This window comes from Lynx canadensis, chromosome A1, assembly GCF_007474595.2.
Source record: "Lynx canadensis isolate LIC74 chromosome A1, mLynCan4.pri.v2, whole genome shotgun sequence".
Lineage (NCBI taxonomy): Eukaryota > Metazoa > Chordata > Mammalia > Carnivora > Felidae > Lynx > Lynx canadensis.
In genome coordinates this window covers 8,689,235-8,716,710 of record NC_044303.2, presented here as the reverse complement: position 1 = coordinate 8,716,710, position 27,476 = coordinate 8,689,235, and the positions used below count along the sequence as shown (strand labels likewise).

At 41.9% G+C, this 27,476-nt stretch overlaps 1 protein-coding gene across 5 annotated transcripts in view; it reads right to left on the bottom strand.

The window, feature by feature from the left end:
* The window catches only part of MTUS2 (microtubule associated scaffold protein 2), a 570,271-nt gene that overhangs the window by 62,967 nt on the left and 479,828 nt on the right, over positions 1-27,476 (bottom strand). Inside the window, exon 1 of one of the 5 annotated variants that reach the window (XM_030308559.1) lies at positions 4,430-4,643. The exons of the other annotated variants lie outside the window; for them this stretch is intronic. Coding sequence (XP_030164419.1) covers positions 4,430-4,483 — 54 coding nt within the window. The 5' untranslated portion in view covers positions 4,484-4,643. Of the gene's footprint in view, positions 1-4,429; positions 4,644-27,476 lie in introns of those variants that run through there. 5 annotated transcript variants of the gene reach the window in all.

Genomic DNA, 27,476 nt, shown 5'->3' with positions numbered 1-27,476 from the left:
AGCAGCGCTGACGGCATGCTTTGACTTCTTCAATAAGTATTATTTCTTTCACATATAATTAACACAGGCCAGTGTATTTTTCTACCAGCTTTTCTCCTCTGCAGTACAATTTAATAGAGACTGGTCAAGGCAAGTATCATTCACATTTAATATTCTTAAATACATGTCATTGTCTACTTGTATGAAAGATAAGCAGAACCACATCTTGTTTTAAAAGAAATCAGAAGGAATAAACTCAGAGTGCATCATTCTGATCTTTTTCCTGTGCATTTGTGATCGCAAAACATCTAGCTGCCTAAGAAGCCGCACTTAATAACTCAATGCCATAACCCACCCGGATTATCAACTGACAACTAGAAAGGACAGAGTCTTATGGGCCCCAAGGTGAAGGAATGTGAATCCAAAGACGCAATGCTGGGAAATTCTGGATCTCAGAGTAAGCAAAACAAAGGAAGATTAGCCAGTGCCATGATTTTCAATCCATTTATTTATCACTTCAGAGGTTCTTTGACCTTCTCGGATTTTCTCTTATTACCTTCCCAAATTTATTACTGTCAGATGCCAGATGCCTGGGAGGAACAGTGAGGTGCCTTCTCCTAACTGCCACCCCCACCAAGAATTTAGAGGAAAGGTAAATAAAACCAGCCTTTGAGATTAACATCAATGCATGTAAGTTTAGGTGGAGATATGCAAAGTAACCCCTAAAGGGACGGAGCAAGACTAAGTGACTTGTAGTAGAGGGAGAAAAAGGAGCCTTAGAAGACACCAAGGCAAGTGACAATCATACAGGCCTTCTCAAGTGCATTTCTAGCTAGAGGGGTGATGGGACGTGGACATATAGGCTCTGAGGCCACTGAATGCCTAAAGACCATAACTTGCTGGCTCAGATTGCATTCTTACCAAAGCCTCTTACGAAGCTAGATTTTTGACTCTAAAAAGAGATATGTATTTATCAGCCTTGTTACCATTTGTCAGTTGCATTTCTCACTGTTAAAAAACAAGTTGGCGTTCTAGTTTACATCTAATTTATTTCTCTCAATAACTCAACATTCCTAAGAATGACTAGCTCTGGAAGGTTAAGGGCAAGGAGTTTCTGTGTGTGCAGAGCGGCCGGCTTGATCCTGGACCAGCCGAGTCCACAGGTGAACAGACTCTGAAATCCATCGGGGGTGTTCCAATGGCCTCTCTGGGTCACACTTTTCCTTTCCAAAATACCTACAGAGTGAGTCTTTCCACAGATTGCCTCTCTGTTCAAATCCCAAGATGGATTTCTACTTTCTTGCAACTCCAGTTAAAAAACGTGGGTCTGGCTTTCAGCCTGGAAAATATTTCCCCACACTCCCTCTATGCTTGGATTTCCTACTGTGTTTATGCTCATCTTTCATCAAACTGGGCTAAAGTACCTTTCCTCATGCACTCCCTGCTTAGAATTGCATTCCCGCTCCTCACACAGTTCATTAAAACTCCACCCCCTTTCTCAAAGTGCGGTTCATGTGCCATTTTTTCCAAGAAACCTCGCCTAGGATTCCAGCAGCGATTTCTCCTTTCACTAGATTCCAGAAACAGGTCCGGCCAGTACCACATAACTTTCACACTCCAGGCTTGCACTAATGTGTTAATTGCTCTACATGTGTTATTGTTGCCTACCCCGTTTGTAATTGCTCTGGAAAAGGTGAAAGTACAACCCAAGGAATAACTGGTAACTCCACAGGTCAGGTTGTGCCCTTCGGAGAATTCTTTGATAGCCCCCATCAGAACTGGACGATAGATATTATAAATACTGTGAGTCGGCAAGAAATGTTGTCAACGAATAGGTTTTATGAAGAGGTGAAAATACATAAAGCACAATCGGCTTTTAAAAACCATTTATTCACTTAACACATTTTCATTCATTGAATAACTCTAGACAAGATTCTGTAGTTTCTCCCAGTGAATGAATATGCTAAGAAAGCATCTCAGGTTTATATCTCTTAGCCCTATCTCTGAAACTATTACTTAAAAGTATCTTTAATTGTCCGTTGACTCTTTTCAGAACATCTTTAGCTGCACTAGAATTAAGAATGTTTTAACAGTTCACAATTAGGGTCTCAAAATTGAGTTTTTAAATCCTGTATCCATATAAACTTCTAAGGAATTCTTTTTTTTTTTTTTTTTTCTTTTTCTTTTAAGGTTTATGAGGCTGGTCTGAAGTAAGCAGAAACAACTTTATCAACAATTTTATCAGGCCTCTTTCAACGTTGATGTTGGGATTGTTAGAGCTCATGAACAGACTGATGGATTTTACCGTGGGATTTAAAGGGGCTGGAGACTGGGACGGAATCCCATAACGCTCTCCGCATCCCACGCCTGGCCCAATAGGTGACCGCTGAATAAACAAGTGATTTTGGCATACTGCCTGTGAAGGTACCCTGAAAAGCAGACGGCTAAATAAAATAATGACTTTTTTTTAATCTTAAAAAAGGAAATCCTCAATTCCTCACATGAGCACCTGTGAATTTACAGTTTCAAAACCTCCCAGGGGAATAGACTCTGAACTATGGCAAAAGACACGTCAAGAAATGTGGGGGTACACATAATGAGAAAGTTGATATGTACACTAAGTTTTCATCAGGAAAGAAGAGTCTGTATTATGTTTGGAGTTTTAAAGTTGAAACATTTGAAAGTTACTTAAACATCACTCTGGCTGGAGAGATGAAGTATTACTTAGTTGTCTCCCAACATTTCCACATTCAAACATGACACAGGGATAGATAGTTACTTTCAAGAAATTGATTTGAAACAAAAAAGGAGGAGGAGTTCACTTTAAACTATATTTTCTCAAAGGTCTGCAGATTACAGCTTCTGTTTCTAAAACTTCTGTACCACGACTCAGGAAGAGGAACATTATAATATTGTCGTGCATGGAAAAAAAACCCTTCCCTTTTATTATAACTATGGTTACAAAGCTTCCTTCAACACCTTTTTGTGACCGCTTCTCTTGAAAGAAGGCTTCATCGCTTCAATATTGGATTTGTAGACAATTGAGTGCAAATGTTTTTTATTTCTATTTGGTAAAAGCTCATAAATGTACATATAAATATTTTAGTTCGCACTCATGGTAGTCCAAGCCAAACCCATCGAAATAGTTACTCCTATTGGAACAAAAGTACTGGGTGGGTAACTTTTAAAATATCAGTGCAATTTTCCTAGGTCAAAGTTCACAAACAGCACTGATAAGAAAGATGTTCCCAAGTGGCCTCCTTGTAATGAGCTTTATATTAAGCTATTTATTTTCCTTCACCTGGTCACATATGATACCTCAAGCTATCTACGTAGCTGCTGCCCACGTGGGTAGAAAAGAGGCAATTTCAACCCCTTATTAAATCCCATTTCATGCGTCTTGGAAAAATCCAAATGTGTGTGAGGAAAAAAAAAAAATCACAGAGACAAGATTTCCTGCCAACATATTTCTAGTAGTGAAATTAAAAGCATCCCCCAGGGGCACCTGGGTGGCTCACTGGGTTAAACGTCCGGCTTCGGCCCAGGTCATGATCTCACAGTCTGTGAGTTCGAGCCCCGCGTCCGGCTCTTGTGCGGACAGCTCGGAGCCTGGAGCCTGCTTCGGATTCTGTGTCTTCCCCTCTCTCTGCCCCTTCCCTGCTCATGCTCAGTGTCTGTCTGTCTCTCAATAATAAATAAATGTTAAAAAAAACACAAAACACATCATTCCCCCATCTCTCTGTGAGCTCACAGGCAAATGTCAAAAGCAAAGAAAGGCTTTGTGTTGGAATTGCCACACCGCTCTGGCTTGCTCCTTCCTGCTCTAGCCTCCGTTCCCTGGCTGTGAATCTTCCTTCCAGTGAAGACTTGAACACACCCTTGGCCTCTCCGGCTCGTTAAGGTCTCACCTCTCTGGGATACCCCCCTATGCCACGCAAAGAAGCGCCGCGAAGACAAGCCTACCGGTGCTTTCTTCTCTGACCCTAAGAATGTAAATGGCAAGGATGGGTGCCGCTGGTAGAGACGAGTGGTAAACTTTCGAAGTTAGCAGTTGGCCAGAAGAAGCCTGCCTAGCTAAGCTCAATTCCCCGCCGGAACGTCTGGGGTTTCACGGGTACATTAAAATGCACTAAGAATATTCCAAGGCTTTCTCGGCGTTCCGGATTTCAAGACGTTTGCGCGGAGCCCTACGGGGTTCGGGAATATGCAACAGCTGCCTGTGCGACTGGAGGGACAGGGAATTATGTAAGGCACTGCAGGGTAGGTGAGGCCGACCGCGTCTGCGGACCGCACTCACACCTCAGCACACGGGCACCAGCAAGGGCAGCCCGGGGCTCACCAACAAAGCGCACACCCACGCGAGGGAAGAGGGACAGAGGCGGCCGGCTCAGGCTTCCTCTCTGCCCGTGCAAAGGAAGGGGGGAGGAGGGGGAGAGGGAAGGCAAAGTACCGTCTTGTCCAGGCACTGAAGGCAGTTATAAGGCTTGCAGCAACCGTGGCCCATCCCGGCAGGCTGGCTGGCAACGGGCCCTCCTTCATTCAGCGTGTCAGCGGCTGACTCCTAAGGCGAGGTGATGGCTCTGGCGAGAGGGGTGCGCCGCCGGGAGCTGTCACAACTTCCATGTGGCCCCCTCGGCTACCTTATTTCTCCTAATAACTTCAGGAAGCCGCAGCCCGAGGGAACGGGAGGAGGAGCGCGGCGCGGCGGCCGCGTTAGGATCCCGCAGCGGGGAGGGGCAGGGCGGCAGCCGGGAAGGGAGGGTCACTTTGCCACTGGAATCCTCCGATGGAGGCAAGTCAGTCGTCGCAGAACAATCGAGCATTTCCCGGGGCCAGCTCCCCCGGAGGCCGGCGAGCCCGCCCTTCCCGGGAGCCGCGCCGCTCCCACCCGCCCCGGGCGCGGCCGCGCCTCTGCGCGCCGCAGACACGCCTGGAGAGGACGCAGCCAACACAAAAGAAGAGCCCGGTCTTCCAGGAGTACTCGGGGCTGAGCACTACAGCAGGGGCCCGGGGGGACTTGGCTCTGCGCGAATAGCGGCTCTCTGCGTTCCCGGCAAGTACAGACATCTACAGGGTGCAGGGCGCGGTCTTCCCTCCAGCGACTCCTGGTCTCCGGGACCGGTCGCCGCCGGGAACACCCCCCCCCCCCCCCCGCGATGGCTCAGTTTCAGATTCGTGGGCCACGAACAAATTTGCCCGATTCGATGAAATCTTTGTAACGGAGATAGACTCGTGAAGTCGCTGGCCCAGGCCGACACTCACAAACCACGCGAGTGGCTTAAGTAATTAAAATCGGGGTTTGGGGCACGTCTTTCTCCTGGGGGTATCAGCATAAAAGCCTTAGAGGGCTTGATCTTTCCAGGCAATTCGGAATTTTTCAAACCGTTAAAAATCAAAAAGAGAAGGGGATGGAGACAAAGGTTTGTTTGTTTTTCAGAAGAGACGTGGTATCTAAAAATATATTTATGTAATCTTTAAAAAAATTTTTTTTAATGTAATCTTAAAAGAACAAGATGCAAACGTTTAGGAGGTAACTTTGTATTTCCTGGTAACTCAAAGGAGAACTCCTGATCCTGAAATGTACCATCTGCAGAAATAAACAATCACATCTTTGCCCACGAAATTTGCCTAAGACTATGAGCAGACAATAGTTGTAACATTAGATAATTTTACTAACTTGAGATTTCCCAAGGAGATTTTAATTAAGGAGCACAGGCTATTTCAATTTGGTTGGACAGACGACAAGGATGTCGGGTGATCAAACATGAACAGACTGAAATGTCTGCCTGAAACTTGAAACAGTAAGCTTAAACCTTTCTTCAAAGCTAGCAGGTAAACATTGTATATCAATGATACTAAAAAAAAAAAAAAAAAAAAAAAAAAAACACCCAAAAACTAACACGTAACTTAGAGCAATTCTTTGTTAAGGCAATATAGCTGTCCTTACCAAAATTGTATGTTTGTGTTTATTTAAATTAAATTCCTATCAGAATTTTAAATGTACATCTATCTTGGGGCCCCTGGGTGGCTCAGTCCACTGTATGGAAAGATGATACATTGTTGAGCGAGAACATAAAGTTTTATAAAACACAAAGCAAAACTATACCCATGTACATATTTGTATATGTCTAGAAGAAAGCTTTTGGGAAAATGCACAGTGTTCATATAAGAACATCCTACCCTTGGGGAATGGGAAATGGAAGTGAGAGAGCAAATTTCCACTTCTTTTTTTATTCTTTAAATTTTTTTAACGTTTATTTACTTTTTTTTTTTTCAACGTTTATTTATTTTTGGGACAGAGAGAGACAGAGCATGAACGGGGGAGGGGCAGAGAGAGAGGGAGACACAGAATGGGAAACAGGCTCCAGGCTCAGAGCCATCAGCCCAGAGCCTGACGCGGGGCTCGAACCCACGGACTGCGAGATCGTGACCTGGCTGAAGTCGGACGCTTAACCGACTGCGCCACCCAGGCGCCCCAACGTTTATTTACTTTTAAGAGATAGAATGCGAGTGGGGGAGGAGCAGAGAGAGAGAGGGAGACGCAGAATCTGAAGCAGGCTCCAGGCTCTGAGCTGCCAGCACAGGGCCTGATGCGGGACTCGAACTCACAGACCTGAGCTGAAGTCGGACCTTCATCCGGCTGAGCCGGCCAGGTGCCCCTCTGCTTTTTTTTTTTTTTTTTAACCCTCTTTCGAGCATGCATTACTTTTTTTTTTTTTTAATTTTTTTTTCAACGTTTTTATTTATTTTTGGGACAGAGAGAGACAGAGCATGAACGGGGGAGGGGCAGAGAGAGAGGGAGACACAGAATCGGAAACAGGCTCCAGGCTCCGAGCCATCAGCCCAGAGCCCGACACGGGGCTCGAACTCACGGACAGCGAGATCGTGACCTGGCTGAAGTCGGACGCCCAACCGACTGCGCCACCCAGGCGCCCCTAACCCTCTTTCGAGCATGCATTACTTTTATTGTTTGAAAACAAAGTGTACTGGTGGAAGGCAACGAGCACCGCCCAGCTCTGTCATGTCAGAGGCACTCAGCTCCCTCCCTCTCACACAGGCTTGTCCTCCTCAGCAGGGAGCCTGGGCACTCCTCTCAGAGGGAGAGAAATTCAGGGTACCCTGAGCTGAAACACGGACTGAGAGCTATTCCTGGGACTTTTGCAACCTTGGAAGAAAACCTCCGTATTGCAAAACCTCCTCTATATTGTGAACCCACGTTCACAGCAGCATCGCTTGCAGTGACCAAAGGTGGAAATAACCCATGTGTCCCCTGACTGGTGAAGGCACAAACTAAATGTGGTACATCCATACAATGGAATATTACTCAGCCTTACCAAAGGAAGAAAATTCTGACCACACGAGCCTCGTGGACGTTAAATGAAATAAGCCAGTCACAGACAAATACTGTATGATCCTGCTTAGACGAGGTACCCAGGGCAGTCTGACCCATACAGACAGAGAGTAGGATGGTGATTGCCAGGGACGGGGTGGGGGGGGGGGAGTAGGGAGGAATGGGGAATTGTTTCATGGGTACAGTTTTGGTGTTGCAAGATAAAAAGAATTGTAGAGATTGGCTGCACATAATGTGAATGTATCGATGCCCCCGAACTTCCACTTAAATGGTTAAAATGGTCAATTTTATGTTAGGTGTATTTTAACTACAATTATAAATTAAAAAAAAAAAAAAAAGTGGTGGCTTGCATTCTCCCTGGAAACAGAAAGTCCTGGCAGTATAGGTATCTGATCTAGAAGGAACCAGGGCTCCTAGAGGGGATGCCTGGTCCCAGATCTGAAGCAGTAAATATCCTAGATGAGCCGGGGATACTGTGTTGTGTTCTGTACTTTAATGATAAAGCAAAGTTCCTATTGTAGAAGGAGCCAGCAGGACTGGGGAGGCTCTAAGAAGCTAAACGTCTCCCCCACAGTGATGTAAAGCATGCTTTCTTTGGCACAATTGTCTTTCTGCACCACAAGGAAAGGTTTCTTTCTCAATTAGAATTTAGATCGCACCGTACTGGAACATTACTTCTTGTTCTTGGATGATGCATGAGCCTACTTGCTTACACAGTGGCCCACAAGAGATTAGGATGGGACTCGGGAGGCTGTACAAGAAAGCCAGGACTCTGCTTCCCTTCTTGTGCAGAAGGCACTAAGGGCTGGAGAGTGGGGGTGGCCCTGCCCATCCGCTGCCGCGTTGCTGAAATCTCACATGTGGTAAAGCCCTCGGTGCAGATAACCCAGATGTCGAGAGAGGCACCAATGTCCTAGAGTTGTGCCATATCTCTTTCCCTGTAAGTTAAAAAGCTTCAAACATACTCAAGAAGAGAGGGATAAACACAAAGGACCTTCACATACCCATTTCCAGTTTCTTTTTTTTTTTAATTTTTTTTAAACGTTTATTTATTTTTGAGACAGAGAGAGACAGAGCATGAACGGGGGAGAGTCAGAGAGAGAGGGAGACACAGAATCTGAAACAGGCTCCAGGCTCCGAGCTGTCAGCACAGAGCCCGACGCGGGGCTCGAACTCATGGACCGCGAGATCGTGACCTGAGCCCAAGTCGGACGCTGAACCGACTGAGCCACCCAGGCGCCCCCCATTTCCAGTTTCAATAGTTGTCAAGATTTTGGGACGCTTCCTCCAAGCCCCTTTTTTCCTTTCCATCCATCCATCACCCAGAGTTAGCAATCATGGAGACTTTGTCACTTTATTTTCACGTATCCCTTTTATGTTCTTTGTTAAACTATTTTGAAGCAAAACGCGAACACTTCAGTGTGCATTGCTAAAAATTACGAACACTTTTATATAATCCCAATGCCATTGAAACACCAAACAAAACTGACAGTATAGCTTGGCATCTAATGCCTCGTTCATAACAACTCTTCCTGCTTTCTCAAAGAAAAAAATATCTTACAGTAGGTTTTCTTGAGTCAGGACTCAAACTAGGTCCACATATTACATTTGATGTTGCCTCTGAAGCCTCATTTATCAAAAGCAATGCCCACTTCTGCCCTCCCTCCCACCCCCTCCCGTTGACTTGTTCAGGACCTGGGTTGACTGGCTTGTAGAATGTCCCACACTCTGGTTTTGCCTCTTTGTTTCCTCATGATCCCATTTGACTCATTCCTACATGCCTGTAAGTGAAATGTAGTTCTCGTGGCTGGATGAGATTCAGGTTTGATTTATTTGGGCAACGGTACCTGAGCTGTGATGTGCGCATACTGTGACATCCCATCGGGAAGCACGCCATGTTCCATTTTTAGTGACGCTGAATGGCTCAGAGGTGACAGCCTCACCTCCTCCTCTATAATGTTCCCCATCAACCTTTCATCTGATGGTTTCATCTGTTAATGATGACTCCTGAATCGATTATTTCACTGGGACTTACAAGGGGATGTTCTGGTTCCGTCATCCTTCTCCATTTATTAGCTGGCATTTCGACGCAAGAAAAAAATTTTTCATCATCAACCAGGGCGATTTCATTTCCCTGCAATACAGTTTATACAGGAACGATAGGATCAATGCTGAATCCTTTCCCTTAAAGTGCCAATGTTTTGAATGGAGACTTGGCGTTGGGATGATACTGAAGGAGGTTTTTGCTTTCTCTCGCTTTTACGAAACATTATAAACATGTTTTCACGTGACTGTACACAATGTGTCTTAGTCGATTGCATTTATTACCCTTTTTATTTTATTCTATTTTTTAAAAATATTTTCAGTATTTATTTTTGAGAGAGAGAGAGAGAGAGAGAGAGGGAGGGAGGGGCAGAGAGAGGCGGACAGAGGACCCAAAGCGGGCTCGGTGCTGACAACAGAAAGCCCAATGCAGGACTCGAACCCACAAACCGCAAGACCATGACCTGAGCCAAAATCAAGAGTTGGAGGCTCAACTGACTAAGCCACTCAGGCGCCTCCAATATTCTTTTTAGATGCTACATTTATTTCCTCTCTGGATAATGGGAGCACCTTTTTGTTGGCCCCTGGGTCCTTTGGACATAAGTCTATCTTCCTTCCTTTCTGACACAACACAGTATCCCCGGCTCATCTAGGATATTTCCTGCTTCAGATCTGGGACCAGGCATCCCCTCCAGGAGCCCTGGTTCCTTCTAGTTAGGAATGAGAATTAGGGGCCTAATCTGGGACCTGTTTGTTGTCTTTTAAGGGCCACCTGGTGGGAGGGAGATTTCCTTTGAAGGAAGAGGTCCCTCCTATAGACAAAATGTCCTTTGAAGAGGTCACTGAGGATATCGGGATGGAGCCCTGGGCTAGGGCGAGAAAAAGGACAGCTCCTTCCTTTGGGGCATTTAGAAGTGGAAAAATGCTCAGTGAAACTCACTTTGAGGGAGATAAACTGGACTCTATAACACAAGGGCAAGCCAAGGGCTAGGTAGGGAGGTTCTCTTCGCCTGAAAATTTTCTAAGGAGTCTACAATGTGTCTGAATATCTGAAAAACAAGACTGAACTTATTGAAGGCATATATAACGGGGGTTTAGACTACTGTGATTTGGCATAAAAGGAGGCTGTGACCTCACAAGCTGATGAAATCTGGGGCATTTTAATGGTTCTCAATGTTTTAAAAAGTTTGAGATGGTTTTAATTCCCTGCATATTTTCTTGCACTAGAATAGGAATGAACATTTAGATACGTTAGAAGTCCTATTGATATGTGTCTCCAGAGAAAATCTTACAAACACTCTACGTTTTGGAGCCATAACTAATAATGAATCTTCCCTGATCATTAACAGATGCCAGGCACTGTGCTTAGGACTTTGTGTGCAATGGCTTGTGTAATCTTGAGTAACACTGAGTAACAATGTAAGATAAGCCCTAATACTGCCTGCATTTTGCAGATAAGAAATACCAAGGATCACCCAACCTAACCTGTCAGGTGAACACGAAGTTAGGAAATGATAGAGTGGGGTCTTCAACTCAGATCTGACTCCAAAGCTTACGTCTTCAGCCACTGAGTTGTACTAATTGCTTTGTTCTTGTTGGGCCTTCATTATCTGTAAGCCCTACACCATTGCAAGTTTGTGCGATGTTATAATCTAGATAAGGGATCTGAGCATGTAAAAATACAAAAGGATATTCAAACATATTTATGAAATAAATATTTTCAGAACTTGGGACAAGAGCCTCTACTGTAGTTTTGTTTTTTTGTTTTGTTTTGTTTTGTTTTGTTTTTTTTTAACATACATTTACAAACCAATGTGCAAATAACCTTAAACTGACAGTAGAAGGGCTCTTGGGTGGCTCAGTTGGTTAAGCGACCGACATCAGCTCAGGTCATGATCTCACGAGTTTGAGCCTCGCATCAGGCTCTGTGCTGATGGCTCAGAGCCTGGAACATGCCTGAGATTCTGTGTTTCCCCCTCTCTCTCCCCTACCCCTGCTCATGCTCTCTCTCAAAAATAAATAAACATTGAAAAAATTTTTTTAAAAAAGTAACTTTAAACTGACAAAGTAGAAACCATGTGCCTAAGTCAATGTTAAAATGTTCAATTTTATTATTTCTGTTCATCTTCCTGAAAGTTGGACTTCCTGACCCATCTCCCACTCACAATCACCCCCGTCCGACCCAAGTCTTCTGCTCAAACTTGGCTCCCTTGTCCCCGTCTGTGCCACTTTCCTTCTTCTGCCTGATTCTACCACTGAGAGGGAATTTTCTCCCTCTCTGTGCCATCATGTCATTGTGTATCCTTGCTCTTGCTAATGACATTCTGCTTCACGTGATGATAATTGTTCTTCTCTGTCTTCCCCCCAAATATCACGGCCCCCTTGCTGTGCCTCACTCGCGTTCATACCCACAACACCTGCCCGGAGAACAGGTCCCAGAGACATTTCCTGAGGGATTTGGGATGGGACCTCGAAGGAGTCAAGCTAAGCAAAGGTGGCTTCCTGGCAGAGGCGTTTTGGTATTTTGTGGAGTTTGAAAGCCATGGGGCCATTTGCAGGAGGTCGACGAGATAAAAATTGTATCACTGTCTCACTGTTTATTTCAAAAGAAAACCATGAAAAATGCTCATGAAAGAGCCTCTTACAGATTGTCAAGGCAACCATCTGTTTATTTTGGTTCCACCGTCTCTGCCCCTCCTTTTCCCATGCCTTGAAAATATGAGCCTTTGCATTGGATTATAGCAAAGGGGATGGCCAGGAAAATACGCGTAGCTTTCACTGAACACAATCCATCTAGAGATTTTAATGCGGTGAGAATGGCCTGGAAAGGGAAAATACAAAACAGAAATCTTTAACTTTATTATTCTTTTTTCTGTTAAATCAGTGAGGGGGATGACTCCAAGCGAGGCATCCTCCTTTAAGTTTCTGCGTTATATTCAGAAGCAGTGACAACTCTCCTAAAAGCAGTGAGATCCAAAATGATCTCTACTAGCTGGATACAGAGGTTGGACACGAGTGGAGAACTGGTGGGTAGTAGCAGATACAGAGGTGGATAGTAGCTGGCGAAGCTCCAAAGCACATCTGATTATTTGACATACATTAGATGAGAAGGCTGATCGCAGCGGACATTGAGCTGAACCAACAATGTAATAGCCATTGTAAAAAAAACGGGTGAAAGAAACCGGACACTGGAGTGGTGTCTGTGACCGATCTAGTATCCATTCCAGCCCCCTAATCCTCTAATCCGCCTTACTATACTGCGGGGAAGCAGCAATCTCCCCAAGAACAGACTGGGATCATTGCATAAAGGGGAGTAATGTGTCACTGCTCTCAGCATACGGCCTCTTACCTTTGGTAAGACTGGTCCCCTACCCTTCAGCCAGGTTGAGGTTCTCAGAGAAACCTCTGTTTCTCCTTTGTAGCATTTCTCACCAGGGAAATTCAATAGTTATGCGATCTGTTACATGTCTGTCTTCCTACTAGGTCATTAACTTCATGAGAACAGTGACCGCATCTGCCCGTAAAGATACGGCTGTATCCTTATCACTTAGCACAGTGCCGGATACACAGTAAGTACCATTAAATGTTGAAATAAATACAAGATTGAGTGGATTTACCCTAGTTAAGTCGAAGAACTTCAGGATACAGAGACGTTGCTAATATGCAATAACACAACTGTTGCTCTAACATTTGGAAGGTGTTTAAAACCTCTGAGAAACAGTAATCCTCGAGCCCATTTGTGCAGACATAGTCAGGCAAAGATGGAAAAACTGCTCTGACATACACTTGAACTCTTCTTTTGCTTTGGCGCTCTGAGAAGTACAAGATTTTAAGGGTGCGGCTTTCCATTATTACTTTCACGATATAAGAGCGGAAGAAAGATGTCACAGCCACTTTACCATTTTTCTTCTTTATCCCACTGATGATAAGACCCTGGCCACTTATCTGTGTGTGTCTATCACCAAATAACACCGTTAGCAATGCTTGCTTTAGATTGCCCCATGGCCTCAAACCAATGATACCACGTAACTTTTATTCCGCACCATATACCCAGATTCCCGAATTCGCTGCCACTTCAGGGAAGGAAATGTTAGGTGTCCCCCTACTAGTGATTACATCTGGTATTTACAAAGAAGCTACGCTTACAGTGAAGGTGGCCACGGTTCTTTGCAAATAGTGTAATGAACCGTAATCTCACATATAATCCAGCAGCAAATCTTGTTTGCTATACCTTAAAAGTAGATCAGTCATGTGACCACCGCCTACACTTCTAAGTATCCTGGTCTAGGCTGCCAACGTATTTCACTTGGATCATGCCAACAGCCTCCCAATTGGCGTTCCTGTATCTATTGTTGCCCCTTCTTCCAGTCTGTTCTCAACAAATTAGACTAAAAGAAATATCAGAAATAAAAGTCATAGTATGTCTCCTCTCTATCCTCTGTCCTCCAAATACTTCTATTCTTACTCAGAATGAAAGCCAAAGTCTTTTCAATGGCCCTTCGTGGTCCTTCTCTTACCTCTCTCATCTTATTATGTAGCCCTCTCCCCATCAGCTACCATACTCCAGCCATGCTGGCCTCCCTGCTGTATTTTCCCATGCTGGGCATTTTGTCCCCATTGATCCTTCTGCCCGGAAAACCATTTCCCCAGATAGCCACACCTTGTTCCCTAACCACTGTCGCCATGTTGGTAAGCCCTTTCTTAACTACCTATATACATTCACAACACAGCCTCACCTACCCCAGGACTCCCTATGCTCTTTTTCCTGATTTTTTTCTTCTCCAAGGTGCTTACCACAACATGCTTATTGGTTCGTTTATCTCCTTCTACTAGAACGTGCTCCCAGTTAGGTTGGGATTTTGATATTCTGTCACTGTTGCACTCGCCACTTTGAGCAGTACAGAGTACTACTGAATAAATATTTATTGGGTTAACGCATAAATGATTAAAGGCCAAAAACGCACTCACGTCAAAGAGAGAAGAGGTAAAAAGTACAAATAAACATCTTTAGGAAAAGCAAGGGGGTATATTCTACCAATACAATAAAGATATATAAAGGGGAGATAGAAGAAGAAAGACAACAGAATCTGCCTATGTCCACATCTCCGAATGTTTCTTCAAAATGGACAAGGCATAACAAGAAGAACAGAATACATAAAAACCGCATTCTCAGCATAACTTAAGAATACAGAGCCAAGTGTAGCCTAAAGAGAAGACACCTGAAGGTATGTGCGATCTGAAGCGGCAGTCTTTGCAGTGAAGCAAGGCTGGGGAAGCAGAAAGGCACAAAGGAGAGAAGGGCGCTACGGAAACTGGGTGTTGAAGGGGAAAAGAAATTTAAGGGGAAATTCAGGGCCCTGCAAGATGATGAGTATGCAGAAACCAGAGGACACAAATCCCTGGCTCCACTCACTCCCCCCAAACCATGAAAGAATCCAGACTTTGCTACACTGACGGAAGAAGGCACTAGACCGGTCATCTTGAAAAGCAGCCCAATGGGGCGCCTGGGTGGCGCAGTCGGTTAAGCGTCCGACTTCAGCCAGGTCACGATCTCACGGTCCGTGAGTTTGAGCCCCGCGTCGGGCTCTGGGCTGATGATGGCCCAGAGCCTGGAGCCTGCTTCCGATTCTGTGTCTCCCTCTCTCTCTGACCCTCCCCCGTTCATGCTCTGCCTCCCTCTGTCTCAAAAATAAATAAACGTTAAAAAAAAAAAAAAAAAAAAAAAGAAAAGCAGCCCAATATGACAAAAATGAATAGAAAGCAATGAATAAGCAAATACAAAGATCTCACAAATGATCATAATAACGATCCTTACCACACCTTCACTAGATGGAACTAGAAGGTATTATGCTGAGTGTAATAAGTCAGTCAGAGGAAGACAGATACCATACGGTTTCACTCATATGTAGATCTTGAGAAATTTAACAGAAGACCATGTAGGAAGGGAAGGGGGGAAAAAGCTACAAATAGAGAGGGAGGGAGGCAAACCATAAAAGACTCTCAAATACAGAGAACAAACTGAGGGTGGGGGGTGGAGGAGAGGGGAGGAGAATGGATGATGGGCATTGAGGAGGGCACTTGTTGGGATGAGCACTGGGTGTTGTATGTAAGTGATGAACCACGGGAATCTACCCCAAAAACCAAGAGCGCACTTTACACACTGTATGTTAGCCAACTTGACAATAAATTATATTAAAAAAAAATGGCCTCCAAGAAAGCAGCCACGAAACAGAAGAAATCTATAAAAGAACACTCAAAGCTGTATTAAATATCCAAAAAATAGTATTTGGAAATATGAAAGAAAAGATTTTGAACGAGAAATACATGCCCTAAGAACATAAATGGACAAAGAACAGGAAATAATAAAAAGACAGTGAATTTCAAAACGGAAGAAAAGATAATTATTTCAGAAATGAAGATTAAATTACACGGTGCTCAAGATAAGAAAAAGTAAAATGAAAATTTAACAAGAAATATTTCAAGAAGTAGAAAAACTAAGAAAAGAAAAATGAGAAAAGAAAAGAAGTAAAGTGGGTCATAGAGAAAATACTGAAATGGAAAACAGATCATGAAGAATTAAGACTCACAGTATGAGACTCCTTGAAGAGGGAAAACAAAACAATGGAACAGGTCTAATACTTTAACATTGTAGTGTAAGAAAATTTTCCAGAGAATTGAATCTTCATATTGAAAGGGGCCACTGGGTCCTGGGAAAACGAACCCATATTTAGCAGTTCTAAGCTGTATCCTATTAAACCTGTTACAATTTAGAGATTAAAAAAAAAAAAAAAATCAAGACCTCTAGGTAAAAAGATGACCCAATTCAAGGGCAGAAGTATAAATAAATAAATATTCAAAGCAAGACAACAATAGAATAGCACTTAAAAATAAACAAACAGAAACATCTTAATTAAAAAAATATATGAGGGGCGCCTGGGTGGCTCAGTCGGTTAAGTGTCCAACTTCGGCTCAGGTCATGATCTCGCGGTCCGTGAGTTCGAGCCCCGCGTCGGGCTCTGGGCTGACAGCTCGGAGCCTGGAGCCTGCTTCCGATTCTGTGTCTCCCTCTCTCTCCGCCCCTCCCCCACTCATTTCTGTATCTCTCTGTCTCAAAAATAAATATAAACATTAAAAAAATTTTTTTCATCAAAAAATATATATATGAAACAAGGATTTTCTACAAATTTGAAATCAAAGCTATAGGATAACATGGAAACACACAGGACATGCATCTTTCTTTAGGAACAGCCTAGAGTTGAGCTTCATTGGACTAAGAGGTAATTGGAAAATTTTAGCAGAAGGACTGATGTGAGCATTTATAAAGTGGATTGTAGATCTAAGTCAAAAACAAAGGAGACAATGAGGGTGGAAGACGGATATACAAATGCTATACATCATAACAAATAGAAATAATGCAACTAAAAATCGGTAAGGGGCAGAAGAGAGAATGAAGAAAGTAAAAGAAGCTCATTGGTTGTCAGGTAGAAAATAGGTGGGAGTTAAGGATCTAATTTTAAATTGGCAAACCAGATGGTCAAAGGGTAACTAAGAAAACAAGGAAGGTGTAAGTACAAAGGTAACAGCTAGAACAAAAATAAAATGTCCCTAAATTCTGTTCGTTAAAATGAAAGAACCGGCAACATGAATAGACTTTGAGGGTGTTAGGCTGAGGGAAATAAGTCAGACAGAAAAAGACAAATATTGTATGATTTCACTTATATGTGGAATCTGTAACACAAAACAAAATAGAAACAGACTCAGAGATACAGGAAACAAATGGGGGGTTACCACAGGGTGGAGGGGTTTGATGTGCACAAAATAGGTGAAGGGGATTAAGAGGTGCAAACTTCCACTCATAAAATAAGTAAGTCATGGGGATGCAATGTGTGGCATATGAAATATAGTCAGTAATATTATAATAAGTTTTTATGATTATAGATGGCAACTAAACTTACCGTTGAGGCCATAAATTAAATTCAAGGGCAAATAATACACATCTTTAGAAAAAGAAACACAGACTAAATAACATAATACATGCAATTATAAAACATGATAGAAATGAGATCTAAGATATCAACCGTATCAATAAGTATAATGGACTAAATTTACCAATCAAAAGCAAAACATCCTCAATTTTGTTCACAATGGAAGGCCCAGTTATATGCTATCTCCATTAAATATATAAAAAAAGATTTAAAAAACAAAATACAAATGGATGGGTAAAGGTATTTCAGGAAAATGGAAACATTAAGAAAGCAGCAGTAGCAACCCTGATTCAAGCCTAAAAGTGTTAAACACAACAAAGAAGGGCACCTTTTATTGCTGAAAGCCAAATCTCCAATGAAGATATAATACTTATGAATATCTATGCTCCAATAAAATTTATGTCCGAGATTTACCACTCTTTTTTTTTTTTTTAATTTTTTTTTTTTCAACGTTTATTTGTTTTTGGGACAGAGAGAGACAGAGCATGAACGGGGGAGGGGCAGAGAGAGAGGGAGACACAGAATCAGAAACAGGCTCCAGGCTCTGAGCCATCAGCCCAGAGCCCAACGCGGGGCTCGAACTCAACGGACCGCGAGATCGTGACCTGGCTGAAGTCGGACGCTTAACCGACTGCGCCACCCAGGCGCCCGAGATTTACCACTCTTAATTCAAGACAGATTCAATGGACAAACAAAACAAAACATAATCAGTTAGGTAGGTCTTATGGATATATATTGAACTTTATATTTTGATAATATAAGTGAACATACCTTTTTTATCAAGGGCTTTTGAACCATTCATAAAAACTGGTCACAAAGAAAATGTCAGTAGGTTCCATGAATTAAAAATATGATGAACAAAACTATCTGATCACAATGCAGTGAAAGTAGAAATTATTAACTAATGAAATAAAAATAGAAGTCCTTAACCAAACCAAAAACAAAAGGGTCATCCACGTGAAAAATTTAAAAAGCCTCCTCCTACGTGACAACTCTTGGGTAACAGTAAAGACATAAAGTGAAATCAAAGGATTTTTTTTAAGCCACTAAAACAAAATACAAAAACACTAACACATGGGATACATTTAAAGCAGTTTTTGGAGAAAAACTCATAGCAGGAGATGCTTTCATAAGTAATAAATAAAAGGATGTAAATGAATGAGTCAAATACTTAGCTGAAAAAAAAAAAACTAGCAAACAACAACAAAGTAGACTGAAAGAAAGCACTAAGAAGAAAATGATAAAGACAAAAGCAGAAATTAATGAAATACAGAATAGGAAACCAGTAGACTTAATTGAAAAAAGTTAACAAAATAGCAAACCACTAGCTAACTTAACAATAAAAAAGAGGGAAAGCACAAATAAAATAAGGAATGACAAAAAGTGAATGGAGAAAAGAATTAAAAGTCTTAAGGGGCTTTGTTTGCCCACCTCTATACAAATAAATTTGAAATCTTACATTAAATCGATAATTTTCTAAAGAAACATAGATTACCAAAATTGAGCCTAAAGAGAGGGAAAATATTTAAATGCACCAAATTTCCACAGAGGATAGAGACACAATTATTTTTTCAAATGTTTATTTATTTTTGAGACAGAGCAAGTGAGTGGAGGAGGGACAGAGAGAGGGAGACAGAGAATCTCAAGCAGGCTCCACCCTGTAGGTGCAGAACCTGACATGAGGCTTCAACTCACGAACTGTGAGATCATGACCTGAGCCAAAATCAACAGTCGGATGCTTAACGGCCTTGAGCCACCCAGGTGCCCCTACAGAGCAATTATTAAAGATACCACACAAAAGGGGCGCCTGGGTGGCTCAGTCGGTTAAGCGTCCGACTTCAGCTCAGGTCACGATCTCGCGGTCCGGGAGTTCGAGCCCCGCGTCGGGCTCTGGGCTGATGGCTCAGAGCCTGGAGCCTGCTTCCGATTCTGCGTCTCCCTCTCTCTCTGCCCCTCCCCCGTTCATGCTCTGTCTCTCTCTGTCTCAAAAATAAATAAACGTTAAAAAAAAAAAAAAAAGAGGGGCGCCTGGGTGGCGCAGTCGGTTAAGCGTCCGACTTCAGCCAGGTCACGATCTCGCGGTCCGTGAGTTCGAGCCCCGCGTCGGGCTCTGGGCTGATGGCTCAGAGCCTGGAGCCTGTTTCTGATTCTGTGTCTCCCTCTCTCTCTGCCCCTCCCCCGTTCATGCTCTGTCTCTCTCTGTCCCAAAAATAAATAAATGTTGAAAAAAAAATTAAAAAAAAAAAAAAAAAAAGATACCACACAAAAAAAGCATCAGGCCCATGAGCTTCTACCAAACCTGCAATAATCAAATATTCTAGTGCTCTGTAAATTGCTCTGGAGCACGAAGATTATGGCAGGCTGAATACTGCCTCTCTTCCCACAAAAGATGTCTGTATCTAAAATTTTTTTTTTTCAACGTTTATTTATTTTTGGGACAGAGAGAGACAGAGCATGAACGGGGGAGGAGCAGAGAGAGAGGGAGACACAGAATCGGAAACAGGCTCCAGGCTCCGAGCCGTCAGCCCAGAGCCCGACGCGGGGCTCGAACTCGCGGACCGCGACATCGTGACCTGGCTGAAGTCGGACGCTTAACCGACTGCGCCACCCAGGCGCCCCATAAGATGTCTGTATCTAAATCCCCAGTACCTATGACTATGTCATATACATGGCAAAGAGGAATTAAGGTTGTAAGTAGAAATAAAATCTGCTAATCAGCTGGCCTTGAAGTAGGGAGATTATCCTGGATTATGGGAAGGGCCAATGTAATTACAAGAGTCCTTAAATGTGGAAGAGGGAGACAGGACAGTCAGCAACAGGGAGATGGGATAAAAGAAAAACTAGATCCCTATTGGCTTTGGAAATGGAAGGAAGCCATGAACCAAGGAACATGAGTGGCCTCGAGAAGCAGGCAAAGGCAGCAAAACAGATCTTCCCTGAGAGCCTCCAGAAATGAATGCAGCCTGCCAATATCTCAGTTTTAGGTCATTGAGACTCACTTTGGACTTTTGACCTCAAGACCTGTTAGATACTAAATTTGTACTGTTTTAAGCCACTAAGTTTGTGATGATTACAGCAGTAAATACAAAACTAGTATAAAATACTAATATAAAAATAAAGGAAAACTTCCTTATTCTTTTAATACATTGAGTATAACCCAATTTTGATCCCTAAGCTTGATGAAGACTCTCTCAAAAAAGTAGAAGAAAAAGAAAGCTGCAGACCATTGTCACTCATGAATATTGATGCAAAAAGATTAGCTAAAATATCAGCAAACAGAATCTAATACCACATAAAGAAAATAACATACCATGACGAATTGGGATCTATTCTAGTAATTTAATGTAGTTTCTATATTAGTAAATCCATATTGATAGATCTCAGGAAAAAAAATATGGTTACCTCCATAGATGTTCAAAATGCCTTGGACAAAAATTCAATACCCATTCCAAGTAGCAGCACTCAAGAAAACAGGAATTGAAGGACACTTTCTTAATGTGTTAAAACACCTTAAGATGATAAAAAATATATATATTAGTCCTAAAGCTATTATTTTACTTAAATGTGGAAACACAACAAGAATTTCCATACAAATCAGGAACAAGGCAAAAATGTGTACCTCCACGACTATTCAACACTGTCCTAATGGTATTAGCCAATGCAATTAGAGACGATAAAATAATCAGAGGCAAAATATTTGGTAAAGAAGTAAAACCGTCTCTGTCTTTACCGACACAACAGTATAACTGGAAAGCTCTAGAACATCGATGGTCAATGATAAAACGGACTCAAACAGTATAAGAATTCAGTAAGGTAGCAAGATACAAAATTAACAGACAAGTCAATATAGCTTTCCTATACACAAACACTATCTAGAGAAAATATGAAAGAGAAACCCCAATCTACATTGGCAACAAAGAAGATCAAATACACAGGAATAAGTTTATCAAATCATATGTAAAACTTATATGAGGAAAACTTAAAATTACTCTAGGAAGACATAAAAATAGACAAATGGAGAGAATCTCTTGTGATTGAAAGGGTGTTTCAGCATCGGAAGGATGTCAGCTCTCACTTGGTTAATTGATGCAATCCCATTAAAAATACCAACAAGTCTTTGTTTTATGGAGTTAGACACATTGGTACAAAGATTATTTGTCAAAACAAACATGCAAGGATACCCAGAAAAATACTAAAAAAAGGAAATCTGCTCCGGGGGACTAGACATATCAGACATTAAAACATACTACAAAGCTTCTATAATTAAACAGTGTGGCACTACCATAGGACTAGACCATAGATCATAGACCAGTGGAACAGAATAGCAACCCCAGAAATAGACCTAAGGATGTATAGAAATTTAGTGGATGATAAAGATGACATCTCAAATCATTGGGACAATGATAGACCTTTAATAAAGGAGGCTGGGTAGCCATTTTGAAAAAGATACAATTAGATCTATACCTCATGTCATACCCAAGAATAAACTTCAAATGTATCAGAGGTCTAAATTTATTTATTTATTTTTTTTTTTAAAATTTTTTTTCAACATTTTTATTTATTTTTGGGACAGAGAGAGACAGAGCATGAACGGGGGAGGGGCAGAGAGACAGGGAGACACAGAATCGGAAACAGGCTCCAGGCTCCGAGCCATCAGCCCAGAGCCTGATGCGGGGCTCGAACTCCCGGACCGCGAGATCGTGACCTGGCTGAAGTCGGACGCTTAACCGACTGCGCCACCCAGGCGCCTCAGAGGTCTAAATTTAAAAAAAGATCAAGCATACAAGTTCTGAAAGAAAAAAAAAAGAGTGGGTTTCTCTTTAACAGTAGTGTGGGAGGGTCTTTCTAACCATGATTAAATTTACAGAGGAAATAAAATAATAAGTTTGCATGAATTTTTTTATAAGTTTGAGTGGTAAAAACTACCATAGACATAGTCAAAAAACAGTAACAAACCAGAAGAAAACATTTGTGCATGTGTCACAGATAAAGGGTTAATATCCCCAGTATGCAAAGAATGCTTCAAAAATGCAAAACCAAAGGCCAAAAACCCAAAAGGAAAACAGGAAGTCAATGATTTATGAAGAGTAAAAAACAACCCTTAAACATATGCAAATTGTTCCAAGTTTCTCATAATCAGAGAAGTGCAAACTAACACAATATTGTTATTTCTCATGTATTGGGTTGGTTCAAATGAAAACTATCATGGCATATGTGATTGGCAAAGCCTTGGGAAGTACTCTCCTATGGGGCTGGTGGGAATGCAAACTGGTGCAAATATTTTATTTTTTCATTTATTTAAAAATTTTTTGATGTTTATTTCATTTTGAGAGAGAGAGAGAGAGAGAGTGAGCACAAGCAGGGAAGGGACAGAGAGAGGGAGACACAGAATCTTAAGCAGACTCCAGGCTCTGAGCTGTCAGCACTGAGCCTGACGTGGGACTCGAACCCACAAACCATGAGATCATGACCTGAGCTGAAGTTGGATGCTTAACCAACTGAGCTACCCAGGTGCCCCATGGTGCAAATATTTTATAGGAGGACTTGGTAAAACCTAACAAAACTGTATATGTTCTTACTTTTTGACTGGGATTTTACTTTAAAGATGCATTTCTAACAATACACTGCGTTCATTATAGCATTGTTTGTAGTTGAAAGATATTAAAAAATAAGCTAAATGCCCATATATAGGAAAGTCATTTCACAAATTATGATACATTCACACAAGGGAGTTCTATACAATTATTTTTTTATAAAAGGAATGAAGATTTATATAAATTTATTTGGAATGAGCTCTAGAATACATTGCTAAATGAAGAAAAAAAACCAACAAGGAGCAAAAGAGTATCTATACTGGTAGTGTGCTCTCTTCCAGGTAAGAAAGAACAAAAGGAAACAAACCTGTACCTGTTCTTTTGTAACAAAAAGAATGGACCGGAAACAAATCTCACCCCTCCCAGGGCACTGATGGGAATGAAGTAGACAGAATGAGGAAAAGGAATGGGATAGGAGGAACAAAGGGAGAGTGACACTTCTCTCCAAGTATCTACTTTCTCACGTATTCTTTTCAAGCCATGTCAATATACCACACACTCATTAAAGCAAAGAAATAATTGAAACCAACTGGGATGCATAGGCAATTCAAAATGGAATACAAACAATGAGCCTGGTTTCTCTTTTGTTGTTTTGTTTGTTTGTTTTTTGTTTTTGTTTTGTTTTTTTCCAAATGAGTAACATACCCACACTGAAGCAAAGGGAGAAGAAGAAAATATAGTAACTGGTAAACAGTATCTTGACTATATAGTAAAAGGCTAAAGACAGCACTGTACAGAGGTGGGTGAATAACTGAAACTATTTATACTAGGAAAGGGCAAAAAAAGTAAATATACCGTAGAAAATGAGAGCCATGTTTGTCCTTGTTGGGGGCAGGCCAGAATAAACTCTAGGGTGTTGGGCTGGAATTGGAGGTCTCAGAACTAACTCATGCCTTCAAATATATGTAAGTACACAGATACACACATACAGATACTTGATAAATGACTTTGATTTCATTGCAAACAAGTGAGCAAAGGATGGACTTTTGAGGGGGGATGGTGTTCTGTTGTTGTTTGTTTGTTTTGGTTTTGGTTCTTTACCAAGACATGCAAAGGTACAAACAATACAGAAAAATGATAAATTTGACTCCCATTAAAACTAGAAATTTGAGGGGTACCTGGGTGGCTCAGTCGGACGCTTAGGCATCCGACTCCGGCTCAGGTCATGATCTCACATTCATGGGTTCTAGCCCAGCATCAGGCTCTGTGCTGACGGCTCAGAGCCTGGAGCCTGCTTTGGAGTCTGTGTCTCCCTGTCTCTCTGCCCCTCCCCCAACTTGCACTCTGTCTCTCTTCAGCTCTCAAAAAATAAAATCAAACATAAAAAAAACCTGAGAAATTTGATTCATCAAAAGAAACTAAAAACAAAATGATAAGTCGGAAGCTGAATAAAATTATTGTAATACATATAAACCAGGAATGATTGGTATTCAGAACACATAAAACTTCCATCTGATCGGTAAGAATAAGACAAATAACACAATAGAAAACAGAACAAAGAATGTGAAGAGGAAATTCAAATGATCAATAAACATAAAGAATAGACTCCACAAATAATTACTGAATGCAAATAAAAAAATAAATACCAAAAAGCAACAACTCACACCAACAGACTGACAAAAACTCAGGTCTGATAGATCTCTGTTGGTCAGCGTGTGGAATAAAGGGACCCCTCATCGTAGCTGGTAGAAAACAACCACTTCGGAGAGCAACGCAGCTATGTAAGAGAGCTGAAGATACATACACATTGTGACTCAGTCTTTTCACTTCCAAATATATATACCTTAGAAAGTTTGCACATATACATAAGTTGGTATGCTCTAGAACGTTCAGTTCATTCTCAATAGTGAAAAATGAAAACAATCTTTTCATTAAATACTTGATCTCTAAATCATGGTATTCCACACAGTGGAATGCCATACAAAAGAGAAAACAAATGAGTAAGATAGTATCAACATAGGAACAGCTCAAAAACGTAAGTGCGTGTGTAGGATGATATACACAGTAAGATGTTTATACGATCAAAAACATGCAAAAAAGCAGTGTTACATATTTCTTATGCTATAAATATTTGTGATAAGAATATAAAAACATTTTTGGAGTTGTAGTAGCCAGCCATCAAGATGGCCCCCAATGATTCCCCCTTCTGGTATTCAGAGTGTTGTGGAGTCCTGTCCCATACTGGATCAGGGTTGGTCTCTGTCATCAACAGTACATGGCAGAAATGATGGTGAATCACCTCCAAATTAGGATGTAAACAACTGTGGCTTCCATATTTAGCATCCCATTTTGGATTTCTCTCTGACTTGTTACTGGTGGGGAAAAGCAAGCTGCCATATTGTGAGCGGTCCTAGGGAAAGGCCCACGTGGTGAGGACTCAAGTCTCCAGCCAGCGAGGAGCTGAGGTCTGCCAACACATGAGTGAGTGTGGAGGACGATTCTTAGCCCCAGTAGGACCCTCAGAAGTTTCAGACAACAGCTTGACAGCAACCTTGTGAGACAGCTGGTCTCTCTACCAGCTAAGTCTATCCTGGACACTTGACCCTCAGGAACTGTGTGATGTAATAAATGTCTACTGTCTTAAGTCACTAGGTTTTGTGGTAATTTGTTATGCAACAATAGTTAACACACAGTAGGTTTCTTATTGAGAGGGTAGGTCATCAGGTCATAGAGAGGTAAAAAGAAGTCTTCGCTTTTAGCTGAAATATTTTATTATTATTTTTTTAATGTTTATTTTTGAGAGAGAGAGAGAGAGAGACAGAGACAGGGTGCAAACGAAGGTAGGGCAAAGAGAGAGACACACACAGAATCTGAAGCAGGCCCCAGGTTCCGAGCTGTCAGCACAGAACCCGACGCGGGGCTCGAACTCACGGACCGCAAGATCATGACCTGAGCTGAAGTCAGACACTTCACCTACTGAGCCACCCAGGCTCCCCTGAAATATTTTATTTTTAAAATAAAATATCAAAAGCAAACATGGCAAGATGTTAATGTTTATTAAACTAAGATAACTAGCAAGCCGTTTTCATCATGAAATTCTTTGTACATTCTGAATGTCTGGGGTATTTCACATGCAGAAGAACAGCGCTTTGCAGGGTTGTATCTCAGGGGCAGCAAGATATCCCCCCTGCCGTGGTAACCTGCAGTGGGTGATTCTGCATTCTGCTGTCTTGTAACTAAATATGCAGAGTCTTTCCTGAAAGCTTTTTTTTTTTTTTTTAAAGCTTATTTATTTTGAGAGAGAGAGAGACAGAGAACAGGGGAGGGGCAGAGGGAGAGAGAGAATCCCAAGTAGGTTCCACACTGTCAGCGTGGAGCCCGACATGGGGTTCGATCCCACAAACCATGAGATAATGACCTGAGCTGAAATCAAGAGTCGGACTCTCAGCGAACTGAGTTACCCAGACATCCCTGAAAGCTTTTATAAATCACTTACACCCTGCGGGACTAAAATACAGAACTTCAGAGGCTAATATTTTGAGGTGGGTTGTGCTATATAATTTGGGTTTCTGTTATGACAAACGAGAAACAGTACTCGATTGGAAATATTTATTTAAAAAATTGTGATGCTCATACACTTTCTAAAAGCCCTCATATTTGGATAATAAATACATCAAGAACAGGTTGTCAATATGATTTAAAGCTGAAAAATCTTATATAGGTTCTGGTGAAATTATTTCATTAAGAAGCAAATCAAAATGCTTAAGCCATAGCTATTTAACATGATTATAAAGTGCTGATTATTCAAATGAAATTAATTAGTCACAAATTCCCCAAGAACATTAAATTACTCCCCAATGGCAGAAACACTGGCAATTTTACTCTTTCATTAAATCTATGCTTGGTTATTTTCTTTTCCTGGAAATATGGACAGCAATCAAATGTTTACTAGTCAGTTTATAAAGGAAAATCAGAAACCCTTTAGTTCCACAACCAATACAGGAATGGTGAACAATAAGAAAAGCTTCTTTTTTTTTTTTTTCAATGTTTATTTATTTTTGGGACAGAGAGAGACAGAGCATGAACGGGGGAGGGGCAGAGTGAGAGGGAGACACAGAATCGGAAACAGGCTCCAGGCTCCGAGCCATCAGCCCGGAGCCTGACGCGGGGCTCGAACTCACGGACCGCGAGATCGTGACCTGGCTGAAGTCGGACGCTTAACCGACTGCGCCACCCAGGCGCCCCAAGAAAAGCTTCTTGAGGCTTAATAACTGTATGCAAAATTTAATAAAAAGGAAAAAAAAAAGAACCTGTCATGACTGAGCTTGTCTCCAGTGCCCCCCCCCCTCCCCACACACACACACTCTGAAATTAAGTAAGGATTCCAGGAGAATGGGCTTTCGGGAAGGAGGAAGAAAACCTGCATGTTTGATTTACTAGAAGTTTAGTTTTTTTTAAATATGAAATGTATTGTCAAATTGGTATCCATACAACACCCAGTGCTCATCCCAACAGGTGCCCTCCTCCATGCCCATCACCCACTTTCCCCTGTCCCCCACCCCCCCATCAACCCTCAGTTTGATC